This window comes from Perca fluviatilis, chromosome 15, assembly GCF_010015445.1.
Source record: "Perca fluviatilis chromosome 15, GENO_Pfluv_1.0, whole genome shotgun sequence".
NCBI classification, from domain to species: Eukaryota; Metazoa; Chordata; class Actinopteri; order Perciformes; family Percidae; genus Perca; species Perca fluviatilis.
Window position 1 is genome coordinate 6606012 of NC_053126.1, and position 25436 is coordinate 6631447.

The window sequence follows — 25436 nt, forward strand, 5'->3', positions numbered from 1 at the left end:
GTCATAGTATAGTATGTCAAAAAAGTCATAAAAAAGTCATAGTATAGTATGTCAAAAAATTCATTAAAAAGTCATAGTATAGTATGTCAAAAAAGTAATAAAAAGTCATGGTAAAGTATGTCGAAAAAAATCAAAAATGTCATAGTATAGTATGTCGAAAAAGTCATAGTATTTTAGTTAACACCTTTCCAGGTACCTATCCACACTTGTTGCTTTGAACAGGGACTTGAACTGATGACCCCGTTGGTTCCCAACCCAACTCCCTATACACTGAGCTACTGCCAGACTTAGCATAATACCTCAGATAATGTGAGAAAACGTCATAGTATAGTATGCCATAAAAATGTCATTAATGTCATAGTATATTATGTCATAAAAAAAGTCATAGTATAGTATGCCATAAAAATGTTGTAAATAGGCATAGTATGGTATGCAATAACATTTTCATAAAAAGTCATAGCTTAGTGGCCAGGTCAGTGGGTAGAGCAGGTGCACATATATTTAGAAGTGTATGCCTCGACACAGAGGTCCAGGGTTCGACTCCGACCTGCGACAATTTCATGCATGTCTTCCCCCTCTTTCTCACCTTTCTCACCTGCCCTGTCCATTAAAGGCAGAAAAGCCCAAAAAATAATCTAGAAACATAAAAGTCATAGCATAGTTTGTGGAAAAAAGTGATAAAAAAGTCATAGCATAAGTATGTAAAAAAAAAGTCATAGTATGTCGAAAAAAGTAAAAAAAAAAGTCATGGTATAGTATGTTGAAAAAACAAGTCATGAAAAAGTAATTTTATGTTGAAAAAGTCATAGTATTTTATTTCACACCTTTCCAGGTACCAATCCACAATCATTGCTTTGGTCTGCATGACCCCATTGGTTCCCAACCCAACTCCCTATACACTGAGCTACTGCCAGACTTAGTATACTAGGTCAGAAAAATGTCATTAATGTCATAGTATAATATGGTATAATATTTTTATAAAAAGTCATAGCATAGTTTGTGTAAACAAGTGATAAAAAAAAGTCATAGTATAGCATGTCGAAAAAAAGTCAAGTCATAGTATAGCATGTCGAAAAAAAGTGATAAAAAAACTCAGTTTAGTATGTCAAAAAAGTCATAGAATTGTATTTGACACCCTTCCAGCTACCAATCCACACGCCTTGCTTCGGTCTCTAACGATTGTGCCAGATTTTAACAAGGAAGAGGAATGATGGTATGAACTAAATCAGTGGATTACTCTCCACTTTAAGCACAAACCACAATCAATGCTTATAGAGTAAATCATTTTTATTAACATTCACAATTCTTCATCAGCCAAAACGCTAAATGACCTGATTAAAATCCTACACACAAAACTGAATGACAAAATAGAAACTAATTCATCTTAACTGTAGAATTAAAAAATGGTAAATCGTGCCAGCTGTAGCATCAAGGGTTAATTAGTTAGTCAACCAGAGCACCAAATAAGCTAACACAAAAGTGAAAAAGCATTAACATGATTTCTACCTGTTGAGCTTAGTTAGTTAGTAGTGAGGTCCCTTTTTACTTTTTTAAATTTTGTTTTAAGTGAGGTGATCAAAAAGCTGGAATACTGAGCGGTTATTTAGGCTGTGACAGGTTCTACAAAGTTCGACCATTTTACTCTATCATGGGCTTGCCGTTATAAACCTGTCTTCTGTAAACCTAGGTATAGATACTGTATATATATATTTTCTTTTTACACAGTAAAACGTTTTTTTTTTTTTTTTTTAAAGGGTTAAAAATACTGGTGATCAAAGCTGTGCATCTAGCCAATATTACCCAGAATGCACCGATTCACAGAAACCCACAAAAGAAATCTCCTGGGTGCATCACAGTACACAGTACATTACACTTAGCATTCAGACTGACTTAGCTTCCCTTGCCACACTTCCCTGAGTCCCGTCAACAAGAATTCTGCATGAGATGATCTAAGGAGGGAGGATGTAACAACTCATCCATTTCACCACATTCTTTACCTTCTGTTTATTTTTATTTTTTAATCACTGAGAACGCTCATCTTTTCTTCAATCCTTAAGATTTGACCAAACTACAACATTGATTACAGTGAACTCTGAGCTCTTGCCTGATAAAAACTGAATTCATCAAATTTTGACTGAAAGATAAAGAATTTATTTGCAACTCGGGCCATGTATTTAACAATAAAAAGGTATTTGAAAATCTGCTCTAGTCCTTCATACATTGTACCGCCTTCGCTTCCCTCTTCCCCAGTTGGTTCCCTTTGAAATTGGTGTGAATCATTTCCTCTTGCATCCCCCCCCTTTCTTTTCGTCAGTAAAATATCTTTACTTTCTCCAAAAGCCATACAAAACATATGTGATAGAACATCATTCTTTGTATTACAAAACGCCTTCATTTCCAAGTACTTCGTTCTTCAATACCAAGAGAGTAGACCGAGAGCTTCTTAAAACCTTGGCGGTGATGTGCTTGTGTTTTACATATCGGCCCACAGATGTCAAAACAGTCGATTTCTGCACCGCCACGGCTCACTTAGGACACTGGGCGAAGTAATTTAACTGTACCTAATGGCAGAAGGGGGGGGGAAGAATGCAAATTGTACAGCCTTTAACACTCAAATATTCAAAATACTTCATTTCCTAGTCTTCTTGAACTTCACAATAATCCCTTTCAGTCTCTGCTGGATATCCTCATTTCATAAACACGGGTCATTCACAGGGCTCTGGTGGTGTTAAGCAGCGTGCAAAACAATCCAACACATCCACTAGTGTGCACGAGGAATCAACAAGAACGTTTGGCGACTGTGCGCCAATTCCAGTTCCAACTGTGGGGGAAAACCTCAGACCGATCCAAGCACGCCAAAAAAATGTGGATAGAAAAATAAAAAAACAACACAGAAACGTCACTGGTAAGTCTCCTAATGCGGGACGTTAACAGCGCTTTCCTCGAAGGCTGAGCCGCAGTCATTCCGCCTCGAGAGCGCTTCATAACCATCGGTTCACCACGGGAAGAAAGGCCAAGGAGGAATGACCACACAGAGCGCCAAGATGGATGGCGGGAAGTTCAGTTTTCAGTGGTTGAAATCAGAATCATTTGCTCCAAGTCCATCCAGGCGCCACGGCGTGCTGGGTAGGCTGTCTCTAGTTCCATGTGGGAGGCAACGTCATGTTTCCAAAGTGGTTATATAAGAAGAAGATGTAGCTCAACCAACAATTAAGAGTCTTTAATGTTGTATTCTTTGTCCGTATGAAGGCTTTCCTCCCAGTTTGTGCCAAGCTAACAGGAGAGTGCAGAGTGCTGGCTGGGGGCTCCACAGTGGGATGATGGGAGATGTTTGTGGTCCAGCACTGAAATCCAGTCCATCCAAACCATTCGCGCCGGTCCCTGTAAAACATCAACAACAACAATTAGATGGGTAATAAAGCATCACCACTTTTACGTCAGTCTGTAAATAAGCACACCATGTTAACCGATGGTGGGTAGAAGTATGTAAATAAATGTTAAAGGTGCACTACGAGTTCCTTCGTGGTTTCAGCGCAATTTCATTTTTGTGTCAAAATTGTAGCCTTGGCCTCTCTCGCTAGTTGCTTGCGTCGCCTCGCCCGAACACACCGGTGAAGGCGGGCTCGAGCGAGAACACAGGGGTCGTAAACGTCAAACAAACACTAGAGGCACAGGCTGTGCACCAAAATACAACAAACCACGTTCCAGCAGCTACTCTCAGATACAACTCACGCTACTCAATCAACTCTGCTCACTGCCGCCCCCCCACACACACAAATTATGTGCATGCGCACTAACTCCCACCCATGTTGTCGGTGATTGGCTGGAACGTGGTTTGTTGTATTTTGGTGCACAGCCTGTGCCTCTAGTGTTTGTTTGACGTTTACGACCCCTGTGTTGTCTCCCGAGACCGGCCTTTTTCACGGTGTGTTCAGGGGGCAGGCAACTAGCGGAGCAAGGAGAGATGCCTACGATTTGACACAAAAATGAAATTGCGCTGAAACCACGAAGGAACTCGTAGTGCACCTTTAACATTTGCTGGCTTCAGCTTCTTGATTGTGAGGATTTGCGGAAGTTGTACTTTTACGTGACTCTAAATTTTATAGATAAAACAATTGTCAAAAGATGACAGACAGATTAATTGATAATGCCCAAATTAACATACAAATATAAACTACTAAAAATTTATATATTATTAATAAATACAATGGAATGTTTTACATATTAAAAAAATAAAGGGATTGCAGTACAGAATATGCAGTTGAGGTGTATTGTCTACATTTTCAAAAGGGCACCACCAGAGGGAAGCAGAGAGCTTAAAAGATGATGGAGAGCCTTGTTGACAAACGGACAGAGCAGGGAGGCTTCAGCAACCATTACCTCGTGATTTATGTAAAAGCAGAGAGTAATGCAACTGAATGGATGAGCGCAATAAGTGCACAAGCTTCAGCTGTGATAATAATCTCTTTTGTGTAGACAAAAAGCTTTCCATCTTTTTTCTCTAATATGTCTTTTATTTAAAAAAAAAAATAACACTATAAAGTCAACTTATAAGAGGGTCCAGTGCTGATAACAGCTGAATAAAAGCTGTGATCTGATTGGATGGTCAAACTTTAAAGTGGATCAACAGAATAAAACATGGGACGTAACTGAATTTAAACTGGTGCCGTGAATAAAGAGGCTTCGCAAATGAACCCTGGGCCATCTCCAAGTACAGGGCAAAGACGCTGAAGAGAAAGACCCTGAGCTACAGTACAGGCCAAAAGTTTGGACACACCTTCTCATTCAATGTGTTTCTTTATTTTCATGACTATTTACATTGTAGATTCTAACTGAAGGCATCAAAACTATGAATGAACACATATGGAATTATGTACTTAACAAAAAAGTGTGAAATAACTGAAAACATGTCTTATATTTTAGATTCCTCAAAGTAGCCACCCTTTGCTTTTTTTGATAACTCTGCAAACCCTTGGTGTTCTCTCAATGAGCTTCATGAGGTAGTCACCTGAAATGGTTTTCACTTCACAGGTGTGCTTTGTCAGGGTTAATTAGTGGAATTTTTTCCTTTATTAATAAAAAAGCAAAGGGTGGCTACTTTGAGGAATCTAAAATATAAGACATGTTTTCAGTTACTTCACACTTTTTGTTAAGTACATAATTCCATATGTGTTCATTCATAGTTTTGTTGCCTTCAGTGAGAATCTACAATGTAAATAGTCATGAAAATAAAAAGGAAACGCATTGAATGAGAAGGTGTGTCCAAACTTTTGGCCTGTACTGTACAGTATCAAACACTATTAAAAAGCACACGTCTGTCCAATGGGCCTTGATGGAGAAGATTAGTGCTCCGCTGACTTCTCAAAGACACCGGGTGGAAGGAAAACAGAGTGGAGGGCTGGTTATTGGAATGCAGCGCTCAGACAGAACAACTCTTTGAAGTCTGCACACTCTGGACCAGCTCCATTAGAAACAGGTGTGTGTGTGTGTGTGTGTGTGTGTGTGTGTGTGTGTGTGTGTGTGTGTGTGTGTGTGTGTGTGTGTACTTCCATATACCGAGAGTTGCCTCTAAGCAAGTGTGAGCTCATGCATGCGCTCGTACTGATGCGTTTGTGTGCACGTTTCTCACCTGTTCAGTTAATGAGGATGCCAGTCGAGCGTCCCTCCTCCTCTTTAATGTTCTTCAGGTTATTCTCTGCCTCGTCCACAGTGCTGCACGCCAGATACACAAACCACATGAGAAATGATTGTCTTTAAAAAGGCTAAGAATATAAATTTAAACAGTGCAAGCTGTGGGCACGTGTACATATAAATGTGTGTGCCTACGTTAGAAAATCCCTGACGTCCTCCGCAGTGATTTCTCCGGTCGAGTCGAGGGTGAGGTCAGCAAAGCTGAGGGGGGAGTCCAGTGGGGTGTCCAGGATGGGAGAGGACAGGGAGCTCGGAGGCTCTTCTGTTTGCCCTGTGAGGGAGAAATCCACGAAGCCTGTTACTACATCTGGGTAACTGATAGTGGTGTGTGTTGCTGGAGGACTACCAGGCATTGAATATAATTTTAGCAAGCAGTTTAAAAAACCCCACTTTATCACAATTTAGTTAGACAGTAGATTCAGAAACAATGACACCCCAACAACGTGCTTAAAGGACAATTCCGGCGCAAAATGAACCTAGGGGTTAAAAACAGATGTGTACCCACTCGACCGTTCTCTGGGACATGTTTTCATGCTAATCGAATGTGTTCTGAATTAGCTTACAATGCTAGCATTCGGGGCACAGGGAAAGTAAAAACAAAATCTCTATTTATACCACTAAAAAGGCTCAAAATATCACAACACTTCAACGTTAGCATAATGAGGGTCCCTAAATGTAAACCGTAGCATTGAGAACACTGTAAGTGTAAAGACAGTTTATTACAAAGATAGATTATAAAGACAGTCGTGTTCTCGTATACAGGCAAACGCCGTCTTGGGAGCTACTATCTTTCTAAACTATGTTTTTAATAAAATGTCTGTACACTTACAAAGTTCTCAATGCTTCGGTTAACATGTACGGACCCTCATTATGCTACCGTTGAAGTGTGGTGATATTTTGAGCCTTTTTAGTGGTATAAATAGCGATTTGTTTTTACTTTCCCTGTGCCCCGAATGCTAGCGTTGTAAGCTAATCAGCGGTCCGCGCTAGCTTGTTTCAAGCTACAAACACATTCGATTAGCATGAAAACATGTCCCCTTAGGTTCGTTTTGTGCCGGAATTGTCCTTTAAGTGTTTAAATGTAATAACGATGAATGAAAACAGAGAGTTTAGCAGCACTTGGAGAACAAATAAAGAGGGGTGAAATCTGTATTACTATTTTTTAAACTGCACGCTTTGTTCATTTTGTAACACTGGCTGAGGCTGTGAGAGCCCAAACACGTTGGTTTAATATTAAAGTTAGTTCTTTCTTTTCGCATGCATTCTGCTTTCTTGTCAAAAGCCTCTACATACTTATCATCACAAAGAGAAGGTTAACCACATGCCAAGTCTTTTACATCCGTTTTCTCCTGTAAACATACACTTTTCGATGGTGCATTAATAATCACAATTTTTCAAAATGGAGTATTCTCCGTTGACTACATGGATAGGTATTCAAAGCTCAGTGTCCGGTGAAAGGCCCACTAAGACATAAACAAACCCCACTCTGGTCTCCACAACAACCATCGTTTCCTGCCAGAGAGGGAGGTGCTGGGGCATACTGAATGGTTACCATGGAGACCGGAGAGGAACCCCTGCAAGGCCTGCTCACAGTTTAAGGGGCTCAGAGAGAGAAGAGAGAGTGATGAAGAGTGAGACTAGACAGGGGGAGAGAACTAACAAGAGGAGAGAGAGGGAGAAAATAGAAAACTTGTGCGTGTGCGTGTGCGCGGACGTACCCTCAGCCTGACCCATCTGGTTCTTGTGGGTTCCGTTGGCCTGAGGCTGCGTCGTCATACCATCGCTGAAAAGACACACGAGCACACGCCATTTACTTTGGCAGTAGATATATAATAATAAAGCAATAACAGTAAAAGTATAAGTTCTTTGGTTTCACACGCAGCTGAGTGCCTCGATCTGGTGGTAGCCCACGAGAGAGCATTATGAACAGTAGGTTTAGTGGTTTCCAATGTGGGGTCCAGGGACCACCAAGAGTCCTTAATAGTGTGTCCCTGGAAAATGATGTCAAAAATCAATGATAAGGTATGCTTCGAGCCTGTTTTTGTTTTATTTTTATTTATTTTTTATACGATTTGTGCATGAATGTGATGATTGGCTTGGTATGTCAGGTACTTTTTGTTGGATTAGACAACAGACAGTCTGACTATTTTATCCATTAACAAGTTATTACATTATTTTTCTCAAACAAATAGGACATAAAATGTAAGGGATAATGTAGATTGAGCGGGGCATTATTGCGAATTGAGCCAGAGTCTGTGATCAGAACCGCGCCCATAGCAACGGTTCTGCTATTAAAAAACAGACCGTAGAATGCCGTAATTGACCAATCAGAATCATGTATTCAACAAGGCTGTGTAATACGCATTTATATTCCATAATATTACATATATTGTGATAGAGGATGCTATCTATTTGGCACAACACTTTCATTTTACTACTTACAGTACATAACATACAGGGCCCTATCTCGCACCTGGCGCAGCACAAAACCTGACGCAAGTGTCTTTGCTAGTTTAAGAGCGACGCAGTTGCAATTTCCCGTCCAGCGCCCGCGTCGTAAAAAGCAAATGCACCTGCGGCCAACTTTGCACCCATGGGCGTGCTGGTCTCACAGGGAGGTGTGTTCAGGCTATATTGAGGCAGCGGGAAGTGATCGCGCCACTGACCAACAAAAACCTGGTCTAAAGTCAATAGCATTTCATGTAATTGTTATTTCAACAGCAAATTAGTAAAATGTGCCTAGGCTCGTGCACAGAGCGTGCACACTATGCTTGTTACACACACATAAAAAAATATTACGGTGCAAATCCTCCATCATAATAGCAATGCGCCAAGGTACAAACACGCCTGGCTCTTAAAGGGAATGGGAGAGGACACTCTGATTGGTTTATTGCAAGTTACGCCCAAAACACACCTATGAATTAATGAAGTACAAGACTTTTGAACCATGCACGCGGCACACGGACCCTTTTTTCCGCCGTCAAACTAGCAAAAGGGGATTTGGACACGCCCTAAACGCACCTGCGCCAGGCGCTTCACGCCGTGCGCTTAGGTCGTTAAAATAGGGCCCACGTAGTCAAAACAAAGGCTCTTTCCGAGGACTACAGTTTGTGTCTGTGTGTGCGTTACCTGGCAGGTGTGGGCTCTAGCGGTCGGTCCAGCTGAACAGAGCAGAGCGGTTCAGTGAAGACCTTGGCAGACAGAGAGAACCTCTCGTACTCTGAGGGAGAGATCAAGTAAAACCCTGCGGAGAAACACAACCAGACAACAATAATATGTTAGTCAGTTACCACTTTGAACTTGGGATTCATTTGGAACACATTTTTTTACTGTAAAAACAGGAACTGCGAAAACTGCCCACAGTGAAGTGTGCAGTTTGTCTGGTACTATATTTCTGGAAAGACAGGCTGATGTCATTTTTCCATCTTAAGAACCAAAAACACATTTCCATTCACCTACACTGTATTGTGGTAGAGGCAGAAGTCTCAAGAGCAGATATCTCAGATCCTTGGCAGATAAAATTATCTGCATGACTGGATACTAATGAGGCAAGTGGAAAAATATTTTTTGGTGTATTCTGCGTGAAATGACCCTTTAACCTTTTTTTTTTTCTTCTTTTTTTTCCGCAGTTTTGTGAATGTGAAAGTCATTATCATAATGCAATGATTTTGCGACTTTCAGCGCCTGAAGAAAAGAAGAAGAGATTTTTACCGTTCGATTTTTACTGCACTTTCATTCAAATCAAGCGTGTTTTCCTCACCCTGTCCGTTCTTGGTGAAGACACAGGACGCAATGCCGCTGATGTCTTCTTTGCGGATGCAGTCGTAGCGCACCTAAAGACACACAAAAATGTGCATAATAATAATTACCAGTGCATCATGAATAATTCAGTAAGACAAAAACACCCACGTCATCAAATTGCCAGTTGTCTAATATACAAATAATGTGGCACAATTACTGTAAATACACACACAAACTCTCTTATTTGTCTAAATTAAACTTTTCCAACACACACACACACACACACACACACACACACACACCCCTACCTGTGGTCGGAGGCCAGGTATGTTGAAGAGGTGCATGTCACCCAGGTTGGTCAGACAGACCAGTGTGTGCTCGCTGTAGTCTTCCTGAGCTGTGGAGCTGAACACCACCAGGGCCACCTTCCTCACCCGACAGCCTTCGTGCGCCGTCAGCTTGAACTTGGTCTTAGCGCTCACCTTGGGGAGGGAGAACACCTAGAGACAGAGCGCATAGGAGGAAGACAGGCAGGATTTTAAACTGTACCGTCATCAGTCTTTCACGCTAGGGCTGGGCAATATATCGATATTATATCAATATCGTGATATTATATCAATATCGTGATATGAGACTACATATCGCCTTAGATGTTGGATATCGTAATATTACAAATTACTTAAATGTAGTCTTTTATTGGCTTTTAAAGGCTGCGTTACAGTAAAGAGATGTAATTTTCTGGACTTACCACTTATTGTTCATTGCAATATCGACATCAAGGTATTTGGTCAAGAATATCGTTATATCTGATTTTCTCCATATCGGCCAGCCCTTTTTCACGGTTTACTAAGCCCAGTCTGAACGTTTTATGGTGACTTTTAAATGATGTGGTACTGTTTGTCAATATATGGAAAATAAATTTGAAAAAAATCAAAAGGAACTGAACTGTCTTTGCAGAGTTGGTCCAACATAAACACAAACCTGCTGACTGACTAGACAAATACAAACTTGCTTTTTAATGCATTATAATAGAGGTGTCTTTCCCAGGCTTTACCTTTAGCTGTTCCTCTGAGGCGATGAGGACAGAGTGAGCGTTGGTCATTTCCGGCGCGATGGCGAGGTCCTGGGAGGCTTCGTACGGGTCCGGTAGCGGTTTCCCCCGGCCGTCCAGCACAGAAATCGACACCACGGGGGCCCTGTGCATCAGCTGGATCTCTTTCCCCAACAATGCCTCCACGCACACACTGCTCTCGCCCGCTCCGCCCCGCTCGCACGCACGCCCCAAACCGACGCCGGGCACCTCCAGAGCGTACGCGTACACGCTGCCTGAGTTGGTGCCCGCCCATAGTGTGGGGCCATGGTGTGTACCTGGTAGATACGGAAATACAGCACGTACAGTTAGTGCTGTGGAAATAAGGTTTCTTTTAAGTTGTTCTGACACAGGTTAGCTCAAAATTTCACTTCTCCCCAACAACTTATTTAAAAAGAAAAGAACAATGTTACAGTACAGTCAGAGTTCCACATTCTGTTTATAATCTCAACGAGTAAGTAAACACACCGTCACGGAGAAAGGTGTCAGCGAAGCAGAGACATCGCACCACTCCAGACAGCGAGTCGTCTGCTGACCGGGGTTCAATCCTTCGCTGTATCGGAGCCACGTCCTCCTGCTCTGCCAGAGCAGCGTTGGCCTCCTGGACCTGCACACGACACGGTCACAAAATGCAGAATTTCATTCAGTCTGTAAGATCTGTACGGCCCTCTTTCTACCAAGAAGACATTCGTTTTACCTTGCTGGTGGGTGTGGTGGTGATGGTGCGTTTCTTCCCCGACACCCTGCTCTTGCGGATGCGTCTGAAGCTCTGTCGTAAGGACTTCTTCAAGGACTTGACTCTGGACAGGGGGCCCTCCATCGCCAAGGAGTCATTAGGGTGCAGGGTACACCTAGGAGAACATAAAGAGCAGTAGTGAATGTGTCAGCTTACCTCATCCTGGTTTGTTTTACTGGCATTGGCCCAAAATAAATGCGATGCACGTCGTTTTCAGCTTGCGTTTACACAGTCAAGATTGTGATTGACTGCTGTAGCATGTTTGTCTTATTTACTGAATATGAATGTGCCAGTAATGTAATCGGAACAGAAGGAAAGACATGAAGAGAAATAAAAACACAAACATAACCTGAGCTGTGTGAGTGTTTGCCCCTAACCTGGCGAGCACAGCATTTCGTCTGTGGTAGTCAAACAGGCCGAATCCATGACTCGTCCCGAAGGAGATCAGGTTCCACTCAGCATGCAGCGCCACCGCCGTAACAGAGGCCGGGGGCAGGCACTGCACCAGCACCAGTGGCTGAAAGCCGGGAGGGAAGGGGGCGGGTTTAAGGCGCGGCTCCAGCCTGTCATGGCCCTTCCAGGTGAAGCCCTCCCTGTCCTGCAGTAGATCAACCACCGACACGTCAACCAAGTGGTCCGAACGCTCGTCACTCAGACCCAGAACAATCACCTGGAGAGGAAGAAGAAGTAAACAAACATCATGGTTAATGTTCCTTTTCTTAGTTATTTCAGTGTCTATACATATTACTTTGAAAGTTTACAGGACACGGACCTGTAGCAGAGGTTAGTGTGATTATTCTGGAGCCTGTCTGACAGTTGAACCTCACAACTAGCTGACAATTACAGAATCACACTTGTGTTTTTTGACACAGTTTTGTCAAATTATTAGCACATTAAAGAGCTCCTCTTCTCCAAAACGTAACATCAAATCCCTATCATTTTAAAGACCGCAGTAAGGGAAGGTGGTGCTATTGAAAACAAATTAATAACAGATTGTTAAAAGAATAGCTAGTTTATCATCAGTTGGGAGCTTTTTGCTCTGTGCTCAAAGAAATTACAGTATGCACTTTTTAGGTGCAGCAGAGCCTGAAAATTCACTTTCCAGGAAGCAGCCAAAGTCATATTTTACATGTACTGTACTATGTTTTTCTGTCCATGAAAATAATCGTATTTTATTTGGAATTAATATTTATGGCATTAATACGTATCCATGGTCTCCAGAATATTACAGATGCCCTAACCTTTCCTTGTGCACCACTATCAGACCAGAATTTCCACTTGTACACAGAAATATCTAAATCTGAAGAGGAGATTGTCATGAAATGTATTAAGTACACGCTCCGCTTGGGGATGAAAACTTGAAAAAGTTAAATAAATCAACTTTTTCCACAGTTTAAAAAAACGTTTACTTGCAAAACTTGAATGAGCTAAATAATTGTTTTTGTGATCATTGGGAGCCAAAATCATAATCACGATTACATTTCGATTAATTGCACAGCCCTAGTATGTTGATTTGACTTGTTTGGCCCAACACTATTTATTGTGGGGAGCATAAACATTCAAGTAGTTTGTAGTTGTTAAAAATAAAATACTTTGACTTAGCCCAGCTATACCCATCGCAGCTGAGCAGCTATGAAGTGTAAGAGCGCTTGTGTGACTGCAGCTGCAACTCTCTGCCTGCCAAGTTAATCAGCTAGCTTCATCTCATCCAGAGAAAATACAACATGAGGCTATTAAAAAAAGAAGAAGAAAAAAATGCTCTTCATCCCATATGAACTTTCAAGTCAAATAGTCTCATTATTCGCGTCATTAGCAAATTAGCAGTTGGCAAGCAATACAGTAAATTACATAGTTTGGTCTTCATTATCAACTGGCAAAGTGTGTATTGTATTAACCTGCATTATGATGTTGTGCCAAAGTGTGTGTGGCTGGTGTCTATATGGTATCTCACATTTAATAGCTCAATGACAGTATTCTATACAAATCGACTGTGTTCTACTTTGAAAGGTTTATAGTACAATCCTCCCAGCAAAAATGATACTATTATCTCTATTTAAATTAACATTTCAGATTCTATTTAAACATACTTAAATGACTTAAAAACATAGAACAGTTGGGGGGGAGGGGTTTTCAGAAAAATAACTCACTGTATTGTGTTTCCTAGAAACGACCCGAGACGATGTGTGACAGAGCTCATTACATTTGCATGTGTGTGTACTGTATGTACGATTTACCTGTCCAGCAGTTCCGGCCACCACCAGCTTGTTGCTGTATTTGCACAGACTGATCTTCTGGATGCCCAGTCTGGGGTCGTCGCTGTATGGGTCAAAACAGCCCACCTACACACAAACACACGCGTGTAGGCTTGAATTAGCAGGATAAATGCAAACACCCTACACAGGCAGAGTTATATTTGGAGCTAGTAGTTTCTCAGTGTTTTCTTTCTTTACTCTCCACCTCCCAACTTCACACGTTCAGCCTTTTCACTGAAACTAGAGCTGCAATGATTAGTAAATTAATCAATTAGTCGATTGACAGAAAAATAACCGCCAAATATTTTGATTATCGATTGATCGAGGCAGAAAATGCCGTTTTCTGTCTCTCAAATATGGAGGTTTCCTGCTTTATAGCATATTAAACTGAATATCTTTTTGACAAAACCAGAGATTTTTACCGACATCACCTTGGACTTTGAGAAACTGGGATGGACATTTTTAGACCAAACCATTAATCGATTAATCTAGAAAATAATCGACCGATCAATCGATAATGAAAATAATCATTAGTCGCAGCCCTATCTGAAACTCATTCAAAATCTTTGATCTGAACCGACCACAAACTAATTCAGGTCAGGCACAACAATGTCAAAATGCCCTCCAGAAGCTCTCCTCCTCCTTCCTCTACGGCAGCCTCTCTACTATTAATCTCTGGCAAATGCCAGGACAACCCTCCACCACCCCCTCATACATACTCAGCAAAACATGTGCATTAATCTGTCTCTTGCACACAGTAGGAATTCCAATAGAATCCCCTCTCACATGGGAGCTGTGTCTTGGCAAAACAAGGAGTAGGAGAAGTTGGACACACACACACACACACACACACACACACACACACACACACACACACACACACACACACACACACACACACACACACACACACACACACACACACACACACACACACACACACACACACACACACACACACACACACACACACACACACACACACACACACACACACAGTTGATGGGTCTGGTTTTCATTACATAGGAGGGGAAAAAAAGGGAAAGGCTCTTCATCCCATATGAGGGCCACATTCCTCAACATGCAGCTCTGTTACCACAGGATACACGAGGAAAGGTAGGGGGAGCAAAAGAGTGAATGGGAAGAAAAGAAGAGACAACAGGCCAAAGACTAATTAGATCTATTTGTTACTGTTAAATGCATCTCTCAAAATCTGTTTCTACTCTTTTATGAACCATTTCTGCTATCAGGTTCTTAACACATGATGACAAACTGTTAGTGACCTACTGAGCCCCAGTGAAGGAAAAAAAAAAAAAAAAATATGGGGAAATCTTGGTCATCCGCCCAAACACTGAGAAACCTTTCCAACTGTAGATCCAGTTGATTTAAATATTCATTGAGTGTTTTGCTTCCTGACCCATCTCCATTTCCCGTCAGCATCTACCAAAGCCGAACTACTCAGTCAGATTTGCCCCAGATGGAACTCTTCCTCCCAATGCTGAATCAGTTCATTTAAAAAAGTTATTCTGCACAGAAAACAGGCCATTAAAACAGAATCAGACTGTGGTTCCTTCAGAGTCAAGTTTTAATAACAGGAACAATGGGGTGGGTCCTGTCTGAGAACCAAACACATGAAAACAATCAGATGAGAAAATTAGGCCACAGATGTAGTGTTAAGAGGACTGTGTTGTGTAATATGCAGATTGCTTTAACTCCCACAGCCTGTAAACTAAGACCCTGCGCCTCATCTCTAGAGGAAAGATTTTAACTCCCTTATTCTTACTTCATTTCCCTTTCTCCTTAGGCTCGCCTCTTCACTTCTCACCTTCCTGAAGGGAGGCCATTCCTCCTCCTGCTGCATGTCGGGGTCGTCGCTAGCATCCTGAGGATCGTCGCAAGGGTCGCAGTCGGTGTGGAAGACATTGGCTGTGCTGAGTTTGTACATCGGAGTGAGAGCAACACCTGATGCATCCCAGAAACGCACAGTGCCGTCCTCATGCCTATAAAACACAAATGATTTACTTTCTGCAAAAATATAATCAAGATGAAAATGTATTTCAGTGCAAATCAATCAGATCGTGCAGGTGTGTGTTTTTGTGTGTGTGTCCAAATAGCTACTCAATTCTGATTTCTCTGGACTGCTCATAAATACACAGAGTTGCCACTTTAGGTTTTAGTTACACATTTAATGATCCAATACAAAAACCCTAAAATAAATCCTGTATAATCTTAATAATGGTCCGTTTTTGTTTAGACTGAAATAATGAGGCGTGGATTAAACACTACAGTATGGTCATTTCTAAGGATGTAGTTTGGAGTTTTTAAATTATATTGCATTAAGTTAAGTCAATTTTATTTACATATCCCACAATTACAAATTTGCATCAGAGGGCTTTATAACCTGCACAGAATATGAACCATCCAGACAGCCTTAGCTGTTTCTAATATATTGCCCACCTCCAGCTAGAAAGGTTGCAATAGAAGAACTAACAAAGTAAACCAAAGTATTGGACAAAGAGAAATTTTGACCAACATTAATATAATTTATCCTCTGAGGAACATTAATGTCTGTACCAAAACGTAATGATAATCCAAATGTTGCAAAGATATTCCACTAACTGTGGTGTCTCCCCAAATTCCAATCAATCCAGCTGTTAGGTTTCATTTACATGCTTTAGTTGTGTCTCATAAGGCCCCATGCTAATGCTAGCTCTGCCAAACATCTGCAGTCGACAATTTCATGCCAGCTGCCTCAGGATTTACTTGTTGCAATTGCAATGCTGACTAATTTCATTGTCAGGACAAGTCACATGTAGATTCAGTTTTATGCAGGACATCCATGTGGTTCACATCGGAAAAGACGTTGAAAAACATCTCCATGCAGCTTTCAGTCACTTACGTTTACTAGAAAGCAGCAGGTTTGTGCCAGATTTGTGTCTTGTAGGAAAAGTGGATCAACCTGTGGGGTGCAGGCTGTGACTATTTATATGTTTATATACGTGTGTGTGTGTGTGTGTGTGTGTGTGTGTGTGTGTGTGTGTGTGTGTGTGTGTGTGTGTGTGTGTGTGTGTGTGTGTGTGTGTGTGTGTGTGTGTGTGTGTGTGTGTGTGTGTGTGTGTGTGTGTGTGTGTACCCGGTCAATAGCAGCTCTTGCTGTTTGGGTGGAGGAGCCAGGTTTTTACCTCCACAAATGGGCCAACTCTGCACAGACAGACAAAGATTGGAGAAAAGTTTAAAGAGAAAGACCCTCACACATTGAACAATAACACATTCGCTAACCCTTTCCATTTTATTATAAACGCCCGCTCAAAATGTACTGGCCTCGACACAGAGGCATTCCCATTTGGATGAGAATGTGTACACAGAAACACACAAAACTCAGCTTTTGTTGAGTTCGCTCTCTTATAGTGCCAGTCTCTCTGGTCTGGCCTAGCACATACAGACAGCGATGATTTACGAGTGTGCCAGCTGTGTGTGTGTGTGTGTGTGTGTGTGTGTGTGTGTGTGTGTGTGTGTGTGTGTGTGTGTGTGTGTGTGTGTGTGTGTGTGTGTGTGTGTGTGTGTGTAATCTGCCACTGATCTAACAGCTGATCTAAGCTACAAAGCCTTTGCAAAGCCTTTAACTGCTTGAACCTGCTCTTAAAGTTAACACACTATCAGCAGCCTGGTGGTCACACTCCCGTAGGTTTCCTCATAGCCGTTTAGGTGCCAGCCTCTGAGCTCACATGTACTAGCACCCTGAGTAATACCATCCTTTTAACCTCAATATCCTTAACTTTTAAACATCTGTAATTCCACTGCCCTTACTACCCACTTATGTTGCTCTCCACTCATGATCAGCGGCAGCAGCTGAGCCTTGATATGACACCTGACACCCATTTAGTAGAAATCCAAATGTAACTTGAATCTGTGAGCATGCTGGTTTTTATGTACAAAGTATGTAAACCGAATGGTGTCGATGGCTGCAGCCTGGCTATTGGCCATACTCGGTTTAAAGCTGTTCTCAGGTAAAGCGGTTTACATGCATCTTGGAGTTCCTGTAATTGAATATCCCTACGGCCATGAATAAACCAATTTACAGAATAATCCCGTCGTTCATAGCGTCCTGCCAACAGCCACAGCAGTCCACCGGTAACACAGAATCAAAAGACGTTGCTGCCACTACATTTGACTGAGCAGGTATCGCTTCTACTACATGGAAAATAAATTGAGGTCCTGAAAGAAGAAATCTGTGCAGTGTTTGTTTTGTTTTTTTGATGATGCTAAAAGAATGTCTGATAAACAAAAGATCATGTGTATGTATATGTTTAAATGACCAGATCAATGAAAATAATATGGAAGTTCACTGAACATACATCTGCAAAAATCTGCTTTATTAACCATGTCCATTAGTCAATGTAGCTGAAAGAACTAAAGCAGCAACAACCTGGAAAATGTTGTATACAAAGAAATCGGACAGTCTGAAAATTGTGTTTTGTCACTTTTGATTTCATAGAGGCTAAACATTATTAAATGTATTTTCTCTCTAATCAAGATTTCACATGATCAGATAATGGGCTTATTAATGATATTCTGAACAAATTGACCTTTCAATTTATCGGGTCATTGTTGAGTAAATACATGACCCATTTTTTGTGTTTTACTTACTTGTGTAAATGGTTTTAGGACATACTGTAATTGTGTGATTTAAAACAAATTTAGAGTACTGACAGAGACATAATAAGACATTTAAAAACTGTGCTCTGCAGACCGCAGCGTGCTTCTCACCCCGTGTGCGTGTTGCCGGCCCTGCTGTGCTTTGCCAGCGTTGACTAGCCGCTCCCAGAGTTTGGGGGGGACGCTGGAGATGTGGAAGGAGCAGGTGATGGCTGAGGAGTGGAGAGGAGCCAGGTAGGGGGTGGGCATAGAGGGCCACCCGGGGGTCTGGAGGTCAATCACGACCAGCTCCTCTTCCAGTAACACTACCAACGCAGACGGCTCATCAAACTCTGTAAGATGAGAGACAAGACACAATATGAAACATTTGGATTCTATAACTTTTGATACAACGTGACAGCGAGCCTCAAACTCAGCTGAGAGAGAAACTTAAAGCAGATTCTTGAATCAAATAGAAAGTAAATCTATAGATACCAGGGCTGGGACGATACGCGTTTGTCCCGATTTGATTCTTTCATGATACATGGGTGCCGATTTGGTTTATGTTGCGATTTTCATTTATTGCGATTCTAGAAGAATTGCGATTTTCTTTTCCTTCTTTAACAAAAACAAAAGTTGAATAATACACTTCTAGAAACAATATATCATGGAGACATTTCTAAAAGCTAATCGTTTTTCTAAAAAAGAATGCACATCACATGTCAGTTAGTCAGTCTGACATTTATTTCATTTGTAAAGAAGTACATAGCTAGCCTGACAAGCCAGACCCACATCCAGATGTTAGGTCTGGGAACTCACCATTGACGGAGCTCAATCCGAGGGGCGGGATAAACGGCTGTCTTTCATGTTCCCTCTGCACGCAATAGGATAGCGCTACAACCAACCAGAGCAACGAAGAAGGTAGAGGAGCTAGTTGATAGATTACACTTTTGCCGTATCCGGTCGGCAAAACTCCGAACTCCTTTTTTAAGAACGATTTCAGTGCCGTTCTTTGTTCTTTTCTCAAAGAAAGCAAGTCTTCCAGAAGACCGCTGTTCCCAGCAGCAGCAGCCATAAGCCCCGCCCACCGACTCTATACACGATGTTATTGGCCTGACCAGAGTTTGGTTTTTCCAGCTCGCAAGCCAACGACTGCAAATTAAATTTGCTGCCGCTAGGGTGCGTCTAGATTTCTAGGCTAGTACATAGCATGTATTTTCTGCATTTTCTGCTTTCAGTTTGTTGCTGGAAACAGATATGATGTAGTCGGCGTCATCAGTAAAGTATAAACATTTTTTTTTGTGAATCATTGGGTAATAATAATAATAATCACGATACATACGATTTCGGATTTTTTCCCCCCACCCCTAATAGATACAGCCCCTGGTGCTAGCCAGCCCCTGACCTTTCTCTTGATCTATGCTGTGGACAGTGAAGAAGTCGATGACTCGGGACGTGAAGTCAAAAGTGACGTGGTCTTTGTCTTGTTGAATGGTCAGACAGTGGCGGTCACCGTAGCTGGCTCTGGGCATCCCTCCGCTGTATAACAATACTGGAGAGCTGGAACAGGGCACACAGAAAAGTATTTTTGTTCATGTCAATTTTATCAGTCATCAAAAAGGAAACAAAAATGAGTCTTACACATAATGAAACAAAAGACAGGAGTAAAGATTTACTGGCACTGTGATCCAAAATGTCCGGTCTGACTGCAGGAATCAAACATACGTCACAAAATAAGTCACACACCCTGTCTGTGTTGTTCTCCACAAGATCTTGTTGATGGCCTTGCAGGGGAATGGACCTGTGACAGACAATCATGAACAGGTGAGTAAAAAAACAAAAAAAACATTCCAGAGACATTTATCAGAATAAAACTATTAAAAACTCCAGAAAGCATTTTAGCCAGAGCGAGGGCGAGAGAAAGAAAAATGGGATTCGAGTGAGAAAAATCGAAAGCAGAATTGTCACTCTGACCCAAATTCTCACCATAATAACGAGTCACATTATCTCAGCACTCATGAGCCCCTTTCACACAGCCGGTTCAAGACGGGACTTTTAAGCCGCCTCCCTATCTGTGTGAAAGTTACAAAAGATGGAATTGGGGACGACAGAGTTGCCGCACTTCAAGCCGGCAGCGGATGTTGTCACAGAGCCGTAACAGAGCTGAACCGACGTCTGTTTGAAAAGGACAGCCAGCGTGGCGGGACTACATGCAGTACGGTGCACGAGTCAACCCACAGGCAAGTCCAAAAGTGACAAAGCAGCGTCCTGAGTAGCCTTCTCTCTACTGACAATTGTGCTACAATAATGCATCAAGTTGGAGGTTTGTCGGTCGGGTTTGTGTGGTTGATTAACGATGGGGATCGGCTCACACGCACGCTAGATGCTGACGCTGTTGTGTTTTGCTCCTAGAATGCAAACATGCCATGTGAAATCACACACTGGGCGGCATTTTGCCGCCTTTGCTTGGTTCTATGTTAATAAACAAAGCCGACATAAGGGCAAACCTTCATTGTGGCGCTATTGCGGAATCTCTGTGTGAAAGGGGCTATGGCTAATTAAACCATTGTCAGTCATTGGACATTGGTCTTTGTGGACAAGACTACCACCTCCATTAGACCTGGATGATGTGCTCAAACATGCCCCAATCAGACATTAACTGGGAAACCCAAATAGGTGCTAATGTCTGTTGTCTGTGTACGCAGTGTATGCATTTCTCACCATATGGGATGGTGGAGGACACCGGCTGGTGATTGTAGACGTTGCCATTAGTAACAGCCCACACGGAGTAGCCCCCATCGTTATGGGAACTGACAAATAAGTTTCCAGAGCGTTCCCACACCAGGCTCTCCAGCTGCTGCAGGACGGACACGCACACACGGACACACGGACACACACACGTTCTTCATTGTAGCAGCATGAAAGATTGATCACAGAACATTGTCCGTACAAATCTGTACCTGCTTGCCCAGGAATAGCTGTTCTGTATGACGGGTGCTCAGATCCCATAGGACCACCAGGCCCCGGCTGTAGCCAATCAGAATCTTCCCTGACTGCTGAGGATGTTCCTGAAGAGATTCCACCGGCCCTAAGGATTTCCCACATCTGTAATCATCTGGCAGGCTGGAAAAACAAAACATTACCCATTATTATTATTACTATTATATTACTACTATGTAGTTTGTGTGCACGGCTACAGGTCAAAACAAGGTAAAATAATTGTCTGCGAAGGAGCCTGCCATATTGACAGGGGAAAAAAATAATAAATACTGAAAGATTATTAAAAGGTGGACCCACTATTAAAGCAACATTCATATCATAGACCATCCTTATTTACGTCCACCTGTTATCATGTGATTAAAGTTCCATGCACAGGTCATGTGATGACAAAGATAGTAAGTGGACTTTTAAGGTTTGACTATTTAGTAAATCATTAATAATTAAGGTTCGTAATTAGCCATTTTCACTTAAATGCATGTTGTGAACTGGGGCTCTGACTTGTTGAAATTTACAATCAAGCCTCATCACAGCTTCAGAAAATGTGAAAGAAACATCTGTGCATATTGATAATCCAGTGTGTAAGTAGAACAACAGGGACTGGGCAGCAAAAGAAACTCCAAAGCCCTTCTTTTCTTTTGCACAAAAACAACCCAAAGCAAAACTCCAAAAAAAGTGTTCAAACTTATGTATGATCTAATCAACATTAAGCTCAAACCATCTGTATAAACTCTAATACCACCGCAGGCTGCTCTTCAAACAACAACAACAACAACAACAACAACAACAACATCAAGCTGGAGTTGAGCTGCTGGAGTATGTGAACTAGACATTCCTCTGAGGCAGAAGAGGAATGTAGAGCAGGACACACCCTCGAGATGTCGAGAGGATTCCCTCAGCGAAAGACGGGGAAAAGAAGGGGGCAGACAGGGGAAGACAGGAGAGGAAGCATCAGAGAGACAAGAGTAAATAAACTAAATTGGGAAGACAGCAATGCAGCTTTTCTAGTCTCTCTGCTGCGGATGAGACCGAACCATCGTATAGGAGATAATCAGTTTGCATCACACACACACTTCTGACTGCTTTGGTAGCATTCACTGAGAAGATCCTCTCCGGAAGCACAGAGGCAGAAACATTCCCAACAAAGCATTCCATTGTCTCGGTCTCTCCGTTCACAAGTATTTTTAGGGAATCCAGCATCCTGCTACAGAGACCCGGACGGTGATGAGCCACTGTGTGTGCGCGCGCACGTTAGAGATTCAGCTGAAACACTTCCCCAACCGGAACACCCGTGGTTTGGCAGAAGGTACAAAGCCTCCCTGTCTGAAACCTAAACACACACACACACACACACACACACACACACACACACACACACACACACACACACACACACACACACACACACACCCCCACACACACACACACACACACACACACACACACACACACACACACACACACACACACACACACACACACACACACACACACACACACACACACACACACACACACACACACACACACACACACACACACACACACACACACCTTATCAGGGCCCTCGTTAGGCCTCAGTTCAGCCCACTTCCCTAAACAAGCCTGGTTAATGAGGGGTTTGACCGACCAGTCAGACCGTCACACAGCAGAATGAAAAAGAAACACAGTAGCTCTGTGATGCACTGCCTGTGTATCAACACAGGAATGCAGCGAGGAAGGCTGCAGCATGAAAAAATAAAGAATCTACTACGGGTTGTTTTTTTTATGTCCATAAAAACACTACAGTGAAATGCATAATGCTGTTTGGTGTATATTAACATGATAAGCACACAGTTTGTTTGTGGAAGATTTGGGTTTGTGCTCCTCTCACACTGTGGTTTTGCTCTAGTTCACCGCTGAACTCTCATACATGGCTGCACACTAGTGCACACAACACTGCATGAATGTGAAGGGGCTAGACAAAATAACAGGAACGCCATACAATAGTAATACACAGTTCCTCTTTGTTTAAGCCGTTTTTTCCTTGTCTGGGCATATTACGAATAGTGAGCCATTCCCCTTTGCCACATTATGTAAGTTTGCAGTCTTTACACATGATGTGTCAGCAATTCACAGCTACTACAGTACACTCCATTTACAATGGCCACTAATTGACTCAAATTAGGATGACTACCAATTGGCCTTTCGTTTCAGGTTTAAAGACCCTGAAAACCTGGTTTAAAACCTTGAGTTTTTCTTTAATTACATCTAATGTTTTTTATGTCTAAAAACGCTTTTGGGCAAAAAACATAATTCCAATTATTAATTATTAAAATTTCAAAACTCAGTTAATGGGTTTCTTCAGGACTGTGTGAAGATTTACTGTACATATTCAATGTAACAATGTCCAGAAACAGATTCCTCAACATCTCAGTTCTGTGCTAATACTAACAAAAGACGCCATTATCTTCATGTGACTGAGTGCTCCTCACTCACACATCCAAAAAACGTTTCCTAATGAGTAAGACTTTTGTGCAAATTGCACAGAGAATATTATTCTTTGGTTTAACAGTACATCTCTTGCTCTCCAAACAGCATTCAGGAGATCTGACCGTTCTCATGGTCCCCTGAACCACATGACCCTGACCTGCCTGCTGCTGCTGGGGTCAAGAGAGATATGTGTGTGTCCCTGACCTGCTCAGCTGGAGCTGTGAGCCGAGGAAACTGGAGTGCTTAATGTTTAAAGGAAAACATACTGTGACAGGGATGGAGATCAGACAATGGAGTTTTAGGCAGAAAAAGAGAGAAACTACTTAGGAATAACATGGGAAGCACTTTCTCATTATTTGATATACTGTATGTATAAAGGCAATATAAAGAAGAGCTGGAATATTATCACTCCAGCTCCACCATCATGCTGTGATCAACTTTACAAACCAAAAGCTGTGTCAGTCCAAAAACAACAGCGTCAAACTGAATAATTAAACTGTCACTCCATACTTGGCTCTATATTTTATTGTATTCAACTTACTTTCAGTTTGTTGACCGTGTATGTGACAGTCTCACCTCAGTGTGACCTGATCCTGGAGAAGCGTCTGGTTGTCCTTCAGTGAGAGGCGGGGCAACTCCAGGAAGTACACGCCACCTCCCTCTGTTCCCATGCACAGCAGATCGCATGACCTCAGCAAGAGAAGGACTGTCACCCGCGTGGCACTGAGAAGAAGATGTGGTGGAAGAGTGAAGCCGCCATTCATTTTAATACAAAAATGGCGTGACATATTCACTTCGGGTGACAAATCCACCCGCCTTGCGGGAAGTGCAATCTGATTAAACTTTGAAACGTATAATCGCAAGGTTCAATGACCAGCTAGTCAGAGAGGGAGAGGGATTGACCTCTCATTCAGGAAATATTGATTGGTCATATCTTTGTCCATGTGCCATATATAAAATATTACAATGAGCAACAGCAGCCAAGCAAATTTCGCCAGGTGGAATCCAGTCTGACCGTACCATTAAATTGTGTGTTCAGGTTTTACTTTTATTTCTTTGACTGTAATTTGACAACTGTATGTGCTTGACAAATTTCTTTATAATCCTTAAGATTTCAGTTTGTGTCATGCATGCATCCTTAGTGTGAATCCCATTGTGCATGTGCACGCCATTTGAATCCAGTGCCGGGAATGGAGGACGACTCCAAACTACATTTAACAGATACAGCAGAATAAATGCCAGACATAAATACCATCCAAAATTGGCTTTGAAATGATCAAAACCTTAAGGATTAGACCTTCAAGAGCAACAAAAAAAAATGGACGATCTAAAATAACATGAATGTACCTGCAGCTCTCGATGCCAGGTCTTCCTGGGAGGCTGTAGCTGTCCACTTCCTGCAGACAGACCACGCCTTCTCTCTTAACCCCGCCCACCTCTCCAGGGGCGCCGGCAACCAGCTCCCACAGGTGGATTGTGTTGTCATCCAGCAGCGACAGCAGGCGGCCCTATCACAGAGCAAGGCGGAGATTAGCATCACACATCACTTTGGCCACGGCGCTCGTCACTAAGGGCGCCTTACGTTCAGAAAGTAAGTGGCATGGAGCTTACCTGTCCAGGCAGGAAGAGGATTTGTGTGACAGCGGTGGTGTCTTTGTGTAGTCCTGTGAACTCCACACCAGGGTGCCCGTAGCTGCAAGGGTCCCGTCAAGGAAATTCAAAACAGAGCAAACTATTTTTATTGAACAATAAAAATAAAAGAAGATTGGAGATATCCACCGATTTGAGTCCACACAGGCAGCAGACACACCAGATCCCCAAT

At 42.3% G+C, this 25436-nt stretch overlaps 1 protein-coding gene across 1 annotated transcript in view; it reads right to left on the reverse strand.

The window, feature by feature from the left end:
- Positions 1-1272: 1272 nt before the first annotated feature.
- Positions 1273-25436, reverse strand: part of llgl1 (LLGL scribble cell polarity complex component 1) — a 41976-nt gene continuing 17812 nt past the window's right edge. Inside the window, exons 3-24 of the mRNA XM_039824026.1 lie at positions 25226-25307; positions 24962-25122; positions 24191-24337; positions 21106-21268; positions 20867-21002; positions 19892-19946; positions 19551-19705; positions 18278-18498; positions 16644-16711; positions 15336-15510; positions 13493-13597; positions 11636-11928; positions 11220-11373; positions 10991-11129; positions 10487-10800; positions 9741-9932; positions 9452-9524; positions 8821-8935; positions 7410-7474; positions 5827-5962; positions 5630-5712; positions 1273-3381 (exon numbers count right to left, since the gene is read on the reverse strand). Of these exons, the coding sequence (XP_039679960.1) occupies positions 5634-5712; positions 5827-5962; positions 7410-7474; positions 8821-8935; positions 9452-9524; positions 9741-9932; positions 10487-10800; positions 10991-11129; positions 11220-11373; positions 11636-11928; positions 13493-13597; positions 15336-15510; positions 16644-16711; positions 18278-18498; positions 19551-19705; positions 19892-19946; positions 20867-21002; positions 21106-21268; positions 24191-24337; positions 24962-25122; positions 25226-25307 (3028 nt within the window). The 3' untranslated portion in view covers positions 1273-3381; positions 5630-5633. The remainder of the gene's footprint in view (positions 3382-5629; positions 5713-5826; positions 5963-7409; positions 7475-8820; positions 8936-9451; positions 9525-9740; positions 9933-10486; positions 10801-10990; positions 11130-11219; positions 11374-11635; positions 11929-13492; positions 13598-15335; positions 15511-16643; positions 16712-18277; positions 18499-19550; positions 19706-19891; positions 19947-20866; positions 21003-21105; positions 21269-24190; positions 24338-24961; positions 25123-25225; positions 25308-25436) is intronic.